Raw genomic sequence first — 16,784 nt, forward strand, 5'->3', positions numbered from 1 at the left:
TAAAAATGTAATGCAAATTATTATTTTAACTTTATTTTTTGTACTAATTATGGTGAAGGGAGATCAGATTACATATAATAATAATAATAATAATAATTTATAAAATTATTCATAAAAATACACAATTGTATTAATAATAAAATGATCAATCTTCAGTATTAAGATAAGCTAATTTATTACAGTTGTAGTCTGTTTTTTCATAGCATTGATTATACAATCGAATATGTAGCTATGAAGCAAAATATTTTTGAAGTGTTTATTCCATTACACCTGCGTTTATTGACGTCCTTCATCTCGGTAGTGTTTGAAATGCGTGCTAAACACAAACTGTGTGCTAGCTGGCATGATTTAGTGGTATATTTCCACTCTTTAGTTGCCCCTCAGAGCTGCCCCCACCGCGCGCGCGACCCTCGACGGACGCGCAGCGACAGGTGGAACAGGTGCAAATATGCAAATGAGCAGGACGGCTCAAACGCTGATTGGTTCCTCGATAGGCATGCGATTCGCGTCTACGTGACGCAAAGCCTGGCCGCCTATATAATGAAGCGAAAGACTAGTCGATCAATGAAATAGTAAAGAGAGGGAGAGAGAAAGCATTCCCGACTGCAACTAAAGGAAGCGATTCCTTTGCTAGTGTCCTACTGCGAAGACCAAGATCAAAAGGGATCAGAATGAAGTTCATTATTGGAATAGGAGGGTGAGTAGGCTAATCCACAAGATCCACAGATTGCACTTCTATTGTACGATATCATCATTTAATACACGTGTAATCCGTCTTTTACAGTGTGACCAATGGAGGCAAGACGACTTTGACGGGAAGACTCATAAAGAACTTACCAAACTGTTGTGTTGTACATCAGGATGATTTTTTCAAGGTATGGAGAGATCCCACAATTTTAACTTAAAGTACTTTTATATAGAGATATGCTGTGTGGCCCCTTTAAGAAGTATTTAGACATTTAAGACAAACTTAAGAATGTGTGAACGCTGTTGCATTGCAGATAACAAAACCATTTAATGCAATCAATTTAATGCATTTTACGTTTGATTAAAGTGTCTAAATACTTAATGTTATTAATGCCACAGCAGTTCCAAGGAACAGAAAAGGTAAAGAAATTAGGACTTAGTCATTTGTTGTATTTATGGATCCATTGTCCATATTGTGGTTCATGAACCATATGCTGGTGTTCTCCTGGACAGCCAACCTCAAACACCCTTAAACGAGTCTAGCAGGCATTCATTCGCAGCGTTAAACTCCTAATTCCACTTATCTGATTCTCTTGCTCATGCATTTATCATTCTGTGGCATGTGAGAGGATCTGGCAACCTTCATACCACCATTCACTCCAAGCACCCATACTGATATATTTAATAACACCTCTTAAGTGCATCACACACACATTCCTAACTGTCATTAGAGGCTCTTCTTTCTCTCCTAGAGATAATTCAGTCCAGTGAATGCATAACTGCACATTTGGTGCATTGCAACCAAATTAAGTTGAAACTGGAGATGATTTTAGAGGACTAGCCTGAGGGCTTGGCGTCACATGTCCAGGTGGGACCAGCACTGCCTGAGCGATCCACACCTTTTTGTTTTATTGGTCACTGTTATTGCAGCCCCAGGATCAAATAGAGCTCGGGGAGGACGGCTTTAAACAATGGGATGGTAAGAATGGCTTTCGCTGTGGGAAGAGAAACAGTAATGTATTCCCACCTTTCCATAAACATTCTGCATTATAGTAACATAATCCTAAAACCCAGCAAAACTATTTCTCTTACATTGCACGTCAAAAGTCTGGACACACTTAATGATTGAAATGTTCTCTGTAGGTGAATATAAACAGCCTGCAATCTCAGAAAAAAAAGGTACAAAGGCTGGCACTGGGGTGGTACCTTTCCAAAAAGTACACTTTTGTACCTATTAGATACTGATATGTAAACTTTAGCTACTATTATGTGCCTTTAAGGAACCAATATCGAGTCTTTAGGTACAAAGATGTGTCTTTTGAAAAGAGCTTTTGTACCTTTTTTCTGAGAGTGTGTGAATGAATTAGATTTTTTTCATCATTATACATGTTCCTCCTTCATTAGTGTTTAAAAGCATCACAAGATGAGCATCTAGAGTGAGAATTTTCTTTTTACCATTTTATTACTAGCAGTAATATAAAATAAGCGTGTCCAAACTTTAGACTGGTAGTGTAAATTTGACTCACAGTCCTATTATATTAATTATTAACATCCCTTAAAAGACAAAGGACAATTAGAAGACATAAAGTCTTCAATGGATTATTTTCTTTTTGGTTATCCAAGCATGTGAGACACGCTTTGTCTTCTTTGTCTCCTTGTGTAGTGATGACCGCCTTGGACATGGATGCCATGGTGAACACGGTTAAGGGATGGATGGAGAACCCGGTGAAGTTTGCACGTTCCCACGGCGTGACTGTCTCCCCCGAATCTGACGGCTCGGACCCTGAGCGTGAAATCCACATACTCATTATAGAGGGATTTCTTCTTTATAACTACAAGTAGGAGTCTTCTAAGACTTGTTGGGTTTATTCAGCTTAATGGTTTTATTCAGCTTGATGGTTTCCTCTTGTTTTCACCTCCAGGCCTTTGCTTGACGTCTACAGCAAGTGCTACTATGTGACCATTCCATACGGGGAGTGCAAAAGAAGAAGAAGGTGAGAATGGCTTTTTAAGATCAGATTTTGAGGATGATTCTTAGCTGGTTTTCGAACAAATCCGTCTCCTTTGTTTCAGTATGAGAACTTACACCGTTCCTGACCCTCCTGGTCTGTTCGATGGCCACGTGTGGCCCATGTACTTGAAACACAGGCTGGAGATGGAAAACAGCGGACTAGATATCCGTAAGTCAACCAGTCTAGCGTTAGAAAGGCATTCTGTGATCTGTAACTCATTACATGCATGATTCCTCTCTGCAGAATATTTGGACGGAATGAGAACAAAAGACGAGCTCTATGACCAAGTTTATGAAGGCATTCAGAACTCACTGTTGAACGTCTTATAGGTAAGATCCTCCATCCTTTAATATTTACAGTATGACGTGCATCATTGTGATGTTTTTCATATCTATTTTCCTTATTCTCTTTGCAGCATCTCTTTAGTTGGAATGAAGATGGTGTGTGTATAGAACTGTAAATAGCTTCTGCCACTAGACGGATTTTGTAAATAAATACTAACTTATTTTAAAACGGATGGCAAAAGCCTGTGATTTTATATTGCTCTATGTAACTTTGTTTTATTAAAAACAAGCATTACTCTCTTGGATGCCCAGAGACGAACAGTATATGGCAATTATAAATTAGCCAAAGCTCTACCATCTTCATCTTCAATCAGAACAGACATCTGTGTTGTGTAGAAAAGATCAAACTTTTTATGATTTCAGTTTCTGGACTTTGATGGAGGACTGTAATGGGATAAACTAAATATTGAATCAAATCATATAATAAAAATGTTGAAATAAATATACAGTAAATATGCATTTCTGTATGCATTTCATTATTGATTTAATTCCCAGTGTATCATATTTTGTGTCATTTTCATTCTTCATAAAAAGAACATTACACCCTTTATGGTTTATGTGTTGTATATTTATTAATTGAAGGCTATTTAATTAAATTACAGGGCATTTTTTGCAATTTCTCATTTTAGTTTGTTTATTTATGTTTACATTTCATTGTTTATTTCATTATCTCCTGATATATTTATATCCCTTCACTTACTACATCAAAAACTACTCTGGCAAAATACTTGGTACAGCAATTTATTACATTTATTCAAGCATTTATCCAAAGTTTTATATGTCATGTAACAGGAAAACAAACACTTATCAGACACTCAGACACAAGGTCAGTGTGTTAGTATTTATAGCTTGTTTGAAATGTCAAAAGGCTACTAAACTTTATTGACGTACATTCAGTGCACACAAACAATCAGAAACTTCCCTTCCTTATTTTATCCTCTGAACATCAAGTACTTTATGTATGATGTATATGCATTGATTTGTGTCTATGGTACAGTGAACTATTTATTCGTGGCATAATATTAAGTAATATCAAGAAACAGAAAGCACTTTGATAGTGTTTGATGCATGATAATAAACAGAGGAATGGAAACGGACGTCATTTGTGACCGTGTTGTGTAACAGTAGGCCTCTATACTGGCATCTGTTCATGCAGACTGGAATCTAATACCAGGTGTGAATGACAAACATGATAGAGAGCTTTTATGGCTTCAAGGTTATCTCAGTTTTGTCTCATTTTAGTATCAACGCTTGCAGCCTTCGCTGATTTCTATTCATGTATGTGTTATAGATGACAAATTGACTTTTTCTTCAAATGTGAATGTATTTCTTATATGCTTTAAAAATATATATATTTATATTTTAAATACAAAATAAAAATAAAAAATACTGTTAGAAAATGCATTTACATAAATACTTCGTGAAACATATTTTAGTTTGCTAATTTATTTATTGTAAATTAATGTTTGATAGGATATTGTTGTAAGCAAAAAACTTTTCATTAATTTATTTGTTTTTGTAAAACAAGTCTAACTATCTTACATCATTTTGCATAAGTAAATGTACCTTGATTTAAGAATGCTTAAATATCTGTACCTGAAAACAAGACAAAACTACTATATTAGCTACAAATTTGCACGTTTATAAAAAAAATTAGAAATCAAATTAATGCATTTAGCAGACGCTTTTATCCAAAGCAACTAATATTGCATTCAGTCTAACAATTTTTCCTAACATGTGTTCCCTGGGATTCGAACCCTCAACTTTGCGCATGGTAAGCAATGCTCTACCACTCACAATGTTTACGTTTATATTTAGATCTCTGGCTTGAATACAAATGTGTTGTCTTAGCAAATCTGAGCACAGATTTTTGAGATCTCTTCTGAAGCACGAGTCCCTGTTTGCTCTCCATCTGATCTCGTTGCAGTCCTGCAGGTTGTCAAACAGATTGGAAAGCATTTCTATGACTGGATTGGAGTGGAGGGTATCTGCTGATGCATTGTCAGGGGTCTAGAGCGCGGTTATGTGTGTGAGCCGTTATATTTAGGGGACATGCCTTCAGTGTCAGAAGAGAAGGGCTTCTGTGAGATGTAAATAGATGTGCATGCTCTGATCTCGAACAGGTTCAAGCCTGTGTCAGACCCTGGACCACGAGGAATGGCTGGAGGAAAGGTGAGACGGTCTCCAACGTCATAGTTTGTCACCAAGACCTCAAAAAAGCAGCAGAGCTGCGGCTCAGCTTTTCCTATTTTAATTGAAATGCGAGTTGATATTCATATGTTTTCAATCGCAGTTTTAGACATTTAGACTCAACTGCTCTGTGAGAGCCTCCAGGAAGTGATGTGTGTGTGAGGGACTTTTTTGTGTGCCGAATTTGTTGTAACACACCTCATATCTCTGAGACAGCTGAGGAGCAGCAGCTGCAAATGTGTGAGGCATCTTTGTGGATTATTAATAGAACCTGACACTTTCGAACAACGACATTTCCAGTATATTATGATTGTTATTATTTGTCCTGGATTATTAAGAACTACAATTATTTGTGTCTAGAGAGTATATAAATACTCAGAAGAAATTTGATATAGTATTATTGTTTGTGTAGATATACAAGGGATCAGATGAGACACTGATATCTTTTTAATTATCAGTATAAACGTCTAATCTTTAATCTAAACCTTTATGCAACATTACTGGGGTTATGTAATCTGTGTGTGTGTGTGTGTGTGTTTTATGAAATATAAACATTCATTAAATTGATATATAAACACACACACACACACACACACATATATATATATATGCTGTGTATAATATTATAACAATATTAATATTTTTGTCAAATACAAAATAGTCAATAAAATATTCATTCTGATTAAATATCTGTATGTGTATATATATATATATATATATATATATATATATGTGTGTGTGTGTGTGTGTGTGTGTGTGTGTGTGTATTTGTCAATATGTTTACTGTTTTAGTAATTTGTATTTTCTATTATTATTATATACTTCATGGAACAAACTAGAGATATGCTTATCATTAAAAAATTATATTTCTAATTATCAATAGGCAAATGTTGAATACTCTATATCATCATATTATCATAAAAAATAGATATATTTAATTGTCTTATAAAATATGTGCTAGTAACCAGTATATGTCGAGTTTTGGACAGGTGGTGGTTTACTGGTGTTTTAGTATCAGACCCAGCCCTGCTTTACTAGCTAGATTAACTTGGTCAATCAGAATGACTGGTTTACCGACAGGACAGGCACCAGGTCACTGCTGACCAGTGTGCACGAGCAACAAATTCAAACTGGGTTTCGTTTTGTCCATTAGGCACAAAATCTTCATCTTCCTCCATTTCTAGATGAGAAGCAGTGTCTCGGGTTGATGCAGACCACGTGACACAGACTCATGGGTCTCCGGGACGCTTTAAATGAGGGAGTATGGACACTGACAAATTTGGATGTTGAATTTAAAGGACATTACGGCCTTCAAGAGACAAGTGTCAGCAAGAATGCATGCAAGTTTATATATGTCGCATGATCCACACACGTGTCCGCGCGCTTTCGTGTTTGCAAGTAAAAACTTGCATGCATTCCTGCTGACACTTGACTCTTGAACAAGTGTTGAACAAGTGTTTTATATTAATAAAAAATAATGTCTTATTATACGAAAATACTTATTATTTTTTGTTCTTTTAGTTGTTGTTTGTTGTTTGTTTTAAATAAGTGCTACATTTTAAACAATTTATATTTATGTTGTTGTCGTGGATAACATAGAAATATATAGCATTTATTCATAGCATATTTGTGCATTTTATTTTTATAGTTTTATAAAAACAAATAACAACACAGTGCATATCAAAATAGTATTAATTCATATTTAAATGTCTGTAAATAATTCATTCAATTATATAGTTTATTAAAACAAAATGTTAGAGTTATGCTACATATTTTATGCAAATAGCAACAAAATAGATATTAAATAACATTTTAAATACCTGTAAATATATTCACTAAAACTAAATAAATTAAAAACTGTATTTACCGTTGAACTGACTGGCATATTTAGGTGTATATAATAATTACAGAAGTAAATAAATAATAGTAATGCATTTACACGCTTTTCTCATACAGAAGCACTAGTATATAATTTGTACATAAAGTATATTTTTCGAATTACAAATGCAAGTGCTGTTTTTTTCTAGTTCAATTAATTTTTTTGCTGTAATCGTTTTCTCGTTTGCGCGCATGATAATCCTCGCGCGCCTTTGGAGACGCGCGCTTTACGCACAAAATTGAAGCTTCAAAATGAGACAAATAAACATTTTGTTCATCGGATTATAGATCATACATCCATTCTGGCAATCCGCTTGCACTATTCTCCCATGCAAGGCACATATCCCATGATCCACAAGCCCGAGAGCTCGTTTATGCTGCGTTTAATATCTCCTTGAATGGCAAAAATGCGTTTTCTCACCTGCTTCCAGAAGTAAATTAAAGGTGACCTTCAGCCCTTATTTTAGGCTCTATCATTTAGATGGCAATTCCTCGAAGAATAATGTTTCTGCATCAGGTGTGTGGAAGTATATTCCTTTTGGGAAATCTTGTGCTCAAACCATTAAAGACCATCTTGGTGAAATCACACAAAGATCAGTGCAGCTCTGGACACCTGGATTTACGAATGAAATAATTTCAAAGCGTAGCAGCGTTAGTTTGATGTCGGGAGGAAACACGGGGAAGATTTTATTCAGCAAACCCAACAGAGAAACAGAGAAACAGAGTTTATTCGCTACTGTACATTCAATGTCCAAAACCTGGTGGAAAGCAACGCTTCTGCTTGTGGTTTGTTTTACACATTTGGCACTTTTCGACACACAAGTAAAGACTCAATGTAATGTTTGATACTTACTGTAGTCTAAACTGTATCTTAGTCTCTTCTGCTGAGGGAGTGTGAGTGTCTGCTCGGCTCTCTGCTCTTATGGAGGATGTCAGGGGTGTTTCCAGCTCATTTCTATTCCTGCTCGCAGTGTCACGTTACTCTAGCAGCTCTGGCCATGTTTGGCTTTCCAAGTACTCACTGTGATTTGACTGAGTGACACATACAAGGAATGTGAAACTGAATATGCTGTGACAAATGGTGCTCTGTTAATGTGTTTCATAATTCCTAACTTGGTTATATGCACAACAGTAAGATTTCTAATGTTTTTGAAAGAAGACTTTTCTGCTCATCAAGGCTGCATTTATTTAATCCAAAATACACTAAAAGCAGTAAAATTGTGAAATATTTTTACTATTTAAAATTCCTGCTTTCTATTTGAATATATGGTCAAATGTATTTTATTCATGTAATGCAAAGCTGATTTTTCAGCATCGTTACTCCAGTCTTCAGTGTCACGTGATCTTTAGAAATCATTCTAATATGCTGATTTGCTGCTCAAAAAACATTTATTATTATTGTTATGTTGAAAACAGATGAGAATATTTTTTTTCAGGATTCTTTGATGAATAAAAAAGTTCTAAAAATAGAACCCTTTTGTAACATTGTAAATGTCTTTATCATCATTATTGCTAAATAAAAGTAATAATTCCTATAACCGCAAGAAAAAAGAAAAAGAAGAAGAAGTACAATTAAACTGACTCCAGGCTTTTGAATGGTAGATTGTATAAAGTTACAAAAGCTTTTTATTTCAGTTAAATCTGATCACTGCCGCCTGCTGGTCAAACCTGTGTAAATGCATCAAACTAGCCTGTTTAAACCCAATGCAAATGTTTTACTGAAAGTATAATAAAGTAAATGCAGTTAAGAAAGCATCAAATACCATTTTTCATGTTATCTGGGGTAAGTTGACACATGGAACCAGTGTTTTTCATGATTATTATTATTTTTTATTTTTTTATTTTTTATATTTAATATTTTCCTGTTTTCATTCAACTTTTAATTAGTTTTAGCAATTTTGTTGTGCTTTTGTCATATTTATTAAATCTCTTTTAGATTAGGTTTTTATTTTATTTGTAGTTAGTACATTTATTGTTTCATTTTAAACTTAAGTAATTTTATGTTTTTTATGTTTCATGTGTTGCTTTTTTCATTTGTCTAATCGTGTTTATGTTTATTTAGACTATACTTAAACTAAACAAAAATATCATATTCAAGTTTATTTCAATTTCTATTTTAATTCAAGTAATAACAATGATGTTTATGTTTTAGTTTTAGTTATTGACAATAACCTTGTTGGGAACCTGCTATTATAATTAACCTTATAAGGGATTTTCAGCCTAATTTAAATTATCAGACAATTATGAATTAATTAAACATAATAAAAAAAATAATAATAATAGCATTTAAAAATATTGTTTTGAAAATATGAAAAACACTTTTCCCCTATCTTTTTATACAGTAATGTTCTTCTTAATGTGTGTCGGTGTGTTGTTATTGCTGTTGAATGGATGTTTGAGACCAGTATAAACAATCACTGGCAGAGACATGAATTGTTGACATGACATGTTGGATTTTAATGACATGAATCTACTTCAGTCTGTGTGTTTTCTGTTAGTGTGCTGCCATCTAATGGACTCTGTCAGTCTCACAAACATCTCACCAGAGTCTTTCTACAAATATACAGTGCCAAATAGAACTCAACTGTTATATAAAAAAAAAAAAAGGTTCTTTACCTTAAGAATGTTGTTTATTCAACTCAGAAAGTCAAAAAGAAGAGATGAGAGAGAATGCAGAGCTGCAGATTGAACCTACATTAAAGTATAACTATAACTATAGGGGCTAACCAGTGTAAGACCAAATATTGGTTTGTAGTTAGTTTTTAGAATCCTGAAAAAACGTATACATCTATATGCACTTAGATTGTAATTTTGTATTATCATTGTCATACATACAGTATATACATAATTTGCATTTTTAAAGATCTGTCTTTTTAACTTTTCTTTCAAAGTCCTAAATGTTTGTGTTGTGTCTCTCATTTGCTTTAATGACAGACCCCCCCCCTCCACACACACACACACAAACACCTTTGCGTTAATGCTTTAATGACACCCCCACAATCCTGTTAAATATATGCTTACATTTAAATTATGGAAGGTTTTATAGTATTATTATACACACACACACACACACACACACACACACACACACATATCCCACACATTACAAAACTAGTATTTGTTTTGTGTCTCTTTTTATTAGTTTTTTTATTTGTTTGTTTTTTTTTGTTCTGTCCACCTTCTTCTTCTTTCTTTTTTTCTTTTTTCTTTTTTATGTTCTTCTTGTTGTAAATCTTTTTTATTTTTTCTCCCACAATCCTGATAAATACATAGGCCTATATCCCATAAATTACATAATTTTTATAGTATTTGAATAGTCTTGCTTTTGCTTTAATAAAATACTTTTTTCCCTCAATTTATTTTTTGTAATATTTTTTCTGAAACCTGAAATTGTTTGTACGCCAATATCACTTAATTTGTATCATAATTCCATAATTAATTATAATTAATAATTTTAACATAGGCACTTTTCCAAATCTGTCTCTTGTTGATGTTGTTCTTGTTTCAAAATCCAGCTTTTGTTTTTATTTAATTTATTTCATTTTACTCTTATATAAAAAAAAAAATCTGTCTATCTTTTTTTTATTGTTTCTACTGCAGTCCTGATAAATGTAGGCATATATCCCATAAAGTTTTATAGTAATTATTTTGTGTTTCTCTTTTATGACAGCATTTTTTCAAAATATTTTTTTTTATCCCTGAAAAACTTGTACACATATATCCCATAACTTTAATAAGTTTGTGTCTCTGTTTTTTAAGAATTCTAAAAAACGTAAGTATAATTCCCATAAACAAAAGTTTTATAGTATTTGGTTTGTTTATTTTGCTTTAATTAAAGCATTTTAACTAAATGTGTTTCTTTTATTTTTTGTTTACTTGTTTATATTTATTCATTTATTATTGCATTGCTTTAGCGAAACTAATGTGCCACCAGTTTGTCCGGCGAGGAGAGAGTTAAGCGCGCGTATCCCTGACTGTGCACGCGCGCGTGGACTCCCACAATTTGATAAATGTCCGTCCGCGGTCCTTCGGTCCGTTTCCAGGAAGATCCGGACTATGCCGTTCACGCGCCTCAGAGTGCATCATCCACTGGCAGAGGAACATCTGTGCTGGGAGCCCATATCAGTGACCGTCCAGCTCTAAAATTCATCTCAAGATGCCAAACCTGCTTTTGGTTTTCTATTTACTTCAAGGACTTGATAACTTTATCAGCGCGCAACACTCCGCGCGCTGGAGGAACCGGATCCAATGGGTGAATAACGGCCAGGTGTTCAGTTTAATGAGTACCGGCTCGGAGTACCAAGCACCGGTGGCGTCCAGAAGACAGTCCAGGACAGACAGGACCGCGCAAATTCGAATGGACGCGTCCGATCCTGCGAGCACTAATAGCGGCAGCACCGCGCTCTTGGGTCAGGACCGCATGCAATACATCGCGGCCAACAGCCGCGCGCCTGGCGCCAGACAAATGCAGGTGCGTCAGCGGCTCAGAGCGCCTCCAGGAACCAGATCCACCGCCTCCGCTCCGTCTGAATACTCCGGCGGCGGAATAACCCCGGCACACGGGTATAATAGCGCACGGAGGACTCCAGCGGTTACCAATCTCCAACACCTGGAAGCACCCAGAGAGAATTCAAACACTTTATCTAACGGAAGCTATAATGAAGCGGGGATCCCCAGAGCGCAAACTCCAAATGTGGAGCAGGGAACCACGTCTGAAAGTATGGCAGGAGATGATCCGCGAAGAAGGAATACAGTTTTCTATAACATCTACCCGCCTGGAGGCAGGACGGTCATCCCGCGCCGCCCGCCGCCTGGCACCGGTTACGGCACCAGATACTTCCAAAACGGTGAGCTGCGCGCAATAGACGGTTTTAGCCTCAGCATCTCGGGGGATGTGTGGGATTTCTTTAACACAGCTTGTGTTGTGCTCTACTGTAGGTCTTCCTGATCTCGTGCCAGATCCATATTCCATCCAGGGAGGTTCATACATCCAGCGCGTCCAGATGTACGCGCTCCGGTGCGCGGCGGAGGAGAACTGCCTGGCGCGGTGCGTTATGACTATCTGTGTGGATTTACAGCGACCATAACAAGCATTTTAGACACTTACGTTATGCTAAATTGCCTTTTTAATTTAGTTCCGGTCATAAATCACATAAAGAGTTTTTATTTTATTTTTATTTTTACGTATAATCCTATAATTGTAAATATTTTATAGCATAGTCTGTCTTTTGCATTTATGACAGCATTTTTTTTTTATTTAAAATGTATTTAAACTTAAAGAACGTTTTATAGTAGCTATATTTTGTCGCTCATTTGCTTTAATGACAGCATTTTTTCCTAAATCATTTTTTTTTTCAAATAATATTATTTATAATATTATACTATATCATCTGAATTTATGTGCATCAGTTTCTAAGTGAAAAAAGCATTATTTGTGAATAATTTGGGCAATGAGGTACATAAGCTCAGATAACCAATCAGTTGCAAAAAGAAACAGAAAACATGTGCTCATTCAAAGAAAAAAAGCTGATAAAAAGATAATACAGCATAATGAGACAATTTTAAGACATGAGACCAGAACACAACGTAGGTTAAAATGTCTGAAAATCATTGCACTAGATACAAAATATCAAAGAAATTTCATTTATTTCACACACACAAAGCTAAACATTTGACTCTAAGACTATAACAATTTACTTGAAGCCTTTATGCATTATAATAGTATTTTAATACATTAATTAAGCATGATTTCATGCATCATTGTAACCACCTGTGGTTTCTTCTACTATGACCCTGGTGTGAACTTAAATTTATACATGAACTAAAATCACTAAAACACCAGCGGATTCAAACACACATAGAATTAAAAAATCATGAAAAGTGAACGTTAGTGAAGAAAAAAGATCTTGCTTTGAGTTTTTCGTCTTATGCATTGGTGTTCAGACATTGTACAGATACATTTTTTGGCAACAATATGTTGAGATGCCATACTGGAGAGTTGAAGCAAGCGTAGTGTACCCTACAAAATAAATGTTGCATGGTTTGTATGTTGGTCTATTTTGCTAAAAATATATGCAAACTTATTTTTTTGTGGTGCATGACCTCTCGTGACCCATTGGTCCATGAGCTCATCTTCTGCCGTCTTTAATCTTTCAGATCTGCATACAGACCCACAGTCAGAGACATCGACTACAGGGTTCTGCTGCGCTTCCCACAGAAGGTCAGAAACATGGGAACGACTGACTTCCTGCCCGTCAAACCCAGACATCAGTGGGAGTGGCACAGCTGTCATCAGTGAGTCTGATTATCATCATTCTAGTGATTACACAGCCATGCATCTTTAAATTAAATCAGATGATTTGCAAAAAAAAAAAAAAAAAAAAAAAATCAACACAGAAACCATGAGGCTCATTTCTTTATCAAATACTGTAATATATGTGAAAACGGGCTTAGAATTGAACAGATAGTTGTGATCTGGCTCAGATTCAGACAGGAATCATGTGTGTGTGTGGTGTTTTTCTGCTGATTATGCAGGATATGAGACTTCTTCACTGCACAAATACTTGTCGAAAGGAATAATGCTATGAAATGCACATATTTTGTGTGAAAGTGTTACTTGCTGCTGCAAAACAAGAGTATTTTTAAAATCAACAGCCCAAAATTATTAAGAAACAAGTATTGGATTTCATTCAGCAAATAGGTGATGTGATTATAAATTATGATAAAATGATAAATAATAAAAACCCTATTGTAATGCATTCACTGCAATTCATGCTTCTTGCTTCTTATAAAATCAGCACAACAGCAATATTATAAAATGCATTAAGTTACATTTTTTATGAGTTTTATAAATCTTATGTATGTGATGCATTTCAATGGGTTACTCATAACTCATGGGCAGTGCATGATCTTTGTGATTTCTGACAGGCACTATCACAGCATGGATGCGTTCAGTCACTATGATCTGCTGGACATCAACACCGGACTGAAGGTCGCTGAGGGTCACAAGGCCAGTTTCTGTCTGGAAGATACGGGCTGTGATCCTGGATTTCACCGCAGATACGCCTGCACCGCACACACACAGGTACACACACACACACACACATCACAGTGTCCCACAATGCACAGCAGCATTATTATAGGTCACTAAAAAACATTTCCACTCAAAAGTTTAATGAAAATTATAATAGAATCTCAATAACACTAGGAGACCAGTGTTATTTTTTATTAGTATTCATATGCTATTAAAGTTTTTATTCATATTTTGGATTAGCTTTTATTGTCATATTTTTAATTTTATAATTTTAAGTTAATGTTATGATATTTTTTGGTCATTTTTATTAATTAGTTTTTTATATTACTATTTAGGTTTTAATTATTTTTATATCAATTTTAGTTTCTATTTATTCCCAGTTAATTAAAGTTCTTTTAAATCTCATATTTACATCTTATTTTATAATTAATTTTATTTTATTTCCATTCCATCAATTAACATTAAATAAATAGTAACACTTTTAGTTTTATTGATAATAACCCTTGATTAAACATTATTGCTGATCATTGAATTATTATTGCTGTATTCTTGCATACATCAATTATTACATTTAGTTGCACCATTTTCATTTCATATTTATATTTTATTTTATTTCAGCTTTATTTAAAAAAAAATAATAATTTCAGTTTAGACAATAATAACCATGGTTGAGATGAATTTGTGCTTGGTTTATTTTTTATTAATAGGAATATTATAGCTAAGGCAACTAACTGTAATACATTTCTGATTTCTAATTTTCATTTAAGTTTTTCTACTCATGTTTTATTTTATTTTAGCTCAATTTCAATTAACAGAAAAAATATTAATTATATTTTTAACAGCAATAAATCTAAAGAAGACAGATTTGTGCTGATCATACTCAGTGTTTTGGTTTCACAGAGATGTTATTGCTGTGTTTTCAGGGTTTGAGTCCAGGCTGCCACGACACATACGCTGCCAACATCGACTGCCAGTGGATCGACATCACAGACGTCCCTCCTGGAAACTACATTCTCAAGGTATGAAATATAAAATGATGTAGAGACAATTTCCAAACGGCATCCTGTTGTTGATGTGCATGTCACTTCCTGTCCAGGTCACAGTCAATCCTGACTTCCTGGTGCCCGAGTCTGACTTCTCCAACAACGTTGTGCGATGTGAGGTCATTTACACCGGCGTTTACATCCAAACCAGAAACTGCGTCTTAACTGGGTGAGGGAATGCATTTTAATTTACTTCATCTCATTAATATTTCACAAATATGAGACCAGAGCAATAATGCCCTTCATTTCTATATTTCCACAGAATGTAAAGCCCTTGGGTCGGAGGTGATTTTTAAAGGCCTATATAATAGGTTTAATTATAGGAATTTAATTCAAAGCTTTTTTTAGTAACTTGAAACACTCTGTATAGTTGTTGGAGTAATATTTATGACTAATGTACTGTATCTATTTTAGATGAGTTTGATTTCTTGCCCTAGTGCAAGCAATTTTAAGTCAAATCAACATGTTTTTGTGGTGTTTGCATTATAATAGAATGTAATTTTACATTTATTTTAAATGAAGAACTATTAATGAATAGATCAGTATTTTAGTGTTTGTATTTATTGCATAGGTTATGAAAAATATAAACATATTTTAAACTAAGATAATATTGAGGGATTATTTTAGCTTTTTGTTAGATGGTGGTGGAGTGGTTTACTCCAGCGCAGATCACTAGTGTAAAATATACACTATTAAAGAGGTTGTTTCGGTTGATGTTTCTGTCTTTAACATCTTGAAATGTTTGTTGCGAGCTTCCCTTGTCTTTGCCTTGATTATAATACTCCTTCCATGAATGCTGGACTTGGATGGATGAGGTGTAAATGCAGAGAATGTAATAGAGAAAATGGATTGGGGTTGTTTTTTCTAAACTCTTTCTTCATTGAATCACGAGTTCATTAAATACAGAATGCGTTCAAATGAGCTCTCTGTTGAGATGTTTAAAAAAGAAAGACGTGTAGATGTGGGACGAAACATTCCCAAGCACCAAAGGAATGAGAGTTGAGATCAAATCGAGCCAAAGATATCAGAGTCTGAGACGTTTTACTGCCTCCTTCGGTATTTACTGCACAGGAGAGGAAAAGTTTAACTGGGTCGAACCGTCTGGATGAAAATCCTCACACTCGATATCTGTCTGATCATGACTTCTGACTTCTAGATTGTATTTAATATTTTATAATGAGCAAAAACTATTTCTTTTTTCAAGCTTTACAAACTCTGAGATTGAAACGGAGAAAACTGCAGACATAAATAGGATAAACTTTCCCTTTTCTGAGTATTTATATGCAGTTCACCTAATATTTAACTTCCTCTAAAGACAAACAGTCGGTGCATGGAGAAAGAAATCCCACAATGCTTTGGGATCCAGTGTTATTTTAGCATTATTTATAGTTTTAATTAACATTTTGACATTAGCTTGATTTATTTTACTATTTTACAAGTTTTAGTCATTTTTAGTTATTTTAGTGATTCGACATAATCTGAAAATGTCCTCACCCACAGGGCATCTGAGATCTAGATGAGTTTGTTTCTTCATCAGGTTTGGAGAAATGTAGCACTGCATCAGTGTCTCATCAATGGATGCTCTGCAGTGAATGGG

At 34.7% G+C, this 16,784-nt stretch overlaps 2 protein-coding genes across 3 annotated transcripts; both read left to right on the forward strand.

Annotated features, from left to right (window-relative positions):
* Positions 1-553: 553 nt before the first annotated feature.
* Positions 554-3,591, forward strand: LOC127938209 (nicotinamide riboside kinase 2). Of its 2 annotated transcripts, XM_052534673.1 has the most exons (8): positions 554-697; positions 785-875; positions 1,618-1,666; positions 2,351-2,525; positions 2,610-2,681; positions 2,761-2,867; positions 2,943-3,028; positions 3,115-3,591. In XM_052534673.1, the coding sequence occupies exons 1-7, from the start codon at positions 672-674 to the stop codon at positions 3,026-3,028; spliced, it is 606 nt and encodes a 201-aa protein (XP_052390633.1). In that variant the 5' UTR covers positions 554-671; the 3' UTR covers positions 3,115-3,591. The 2 variants fall into 2 exon arrangements, with proteins under 2 accessions (XP_052390633.1, XP_052390641.1); XM_052534681.1 differs by lacking the exon at positions 1,618-1,666 and having other exon boundaries at positions 639-697.
* A 7,568-nt stretch (positions 3,592-11,159) lies between these two features.
* loxl5b (lysyl oxidase-like 5b) lies at positions 11,160-16,520 on the forward strand. Its single transcript, XM_052610683.1, has 7 exons — positions 11,160-11,958; positions 12,050-12,158; positions 13,268-13,405; positions 14,039-14,195; positions 15,068-15,163; positions 15,241-15,356; positions 15,450-16,520. The coding sequence occupies exons 1-7, from the start codon at positions 11,268-11,270 to the stop codon at positions 15,454-15,456; spliced, it is 1,314 nt and encodes a 437-aa protein (XP_052466643.1). The 5' UTR covers positions 11,160-11,267; the 3' UTR covers positions 15,457-16,520.
* Positions 16,521-16,784: the final 264 nt, after the last annotated feature.

Source organism: Carassius gibelio, chromosome A2 (genome assembly GCF_023724105.1).
Source record: "Carassius gibelio isolate Cgi1373 ecotype wild population from Czech Republic chromosome A2, carGib1.2-hapl.c, whole genome shotgun sequence".
In the NCBI taxonomy this organism is placed as follows: Eukaryota; Metazoa; Chordata; class Actinopteri; order Cypriniformes; family Cyprinidae; genus Carassius; species Carassius gibelio.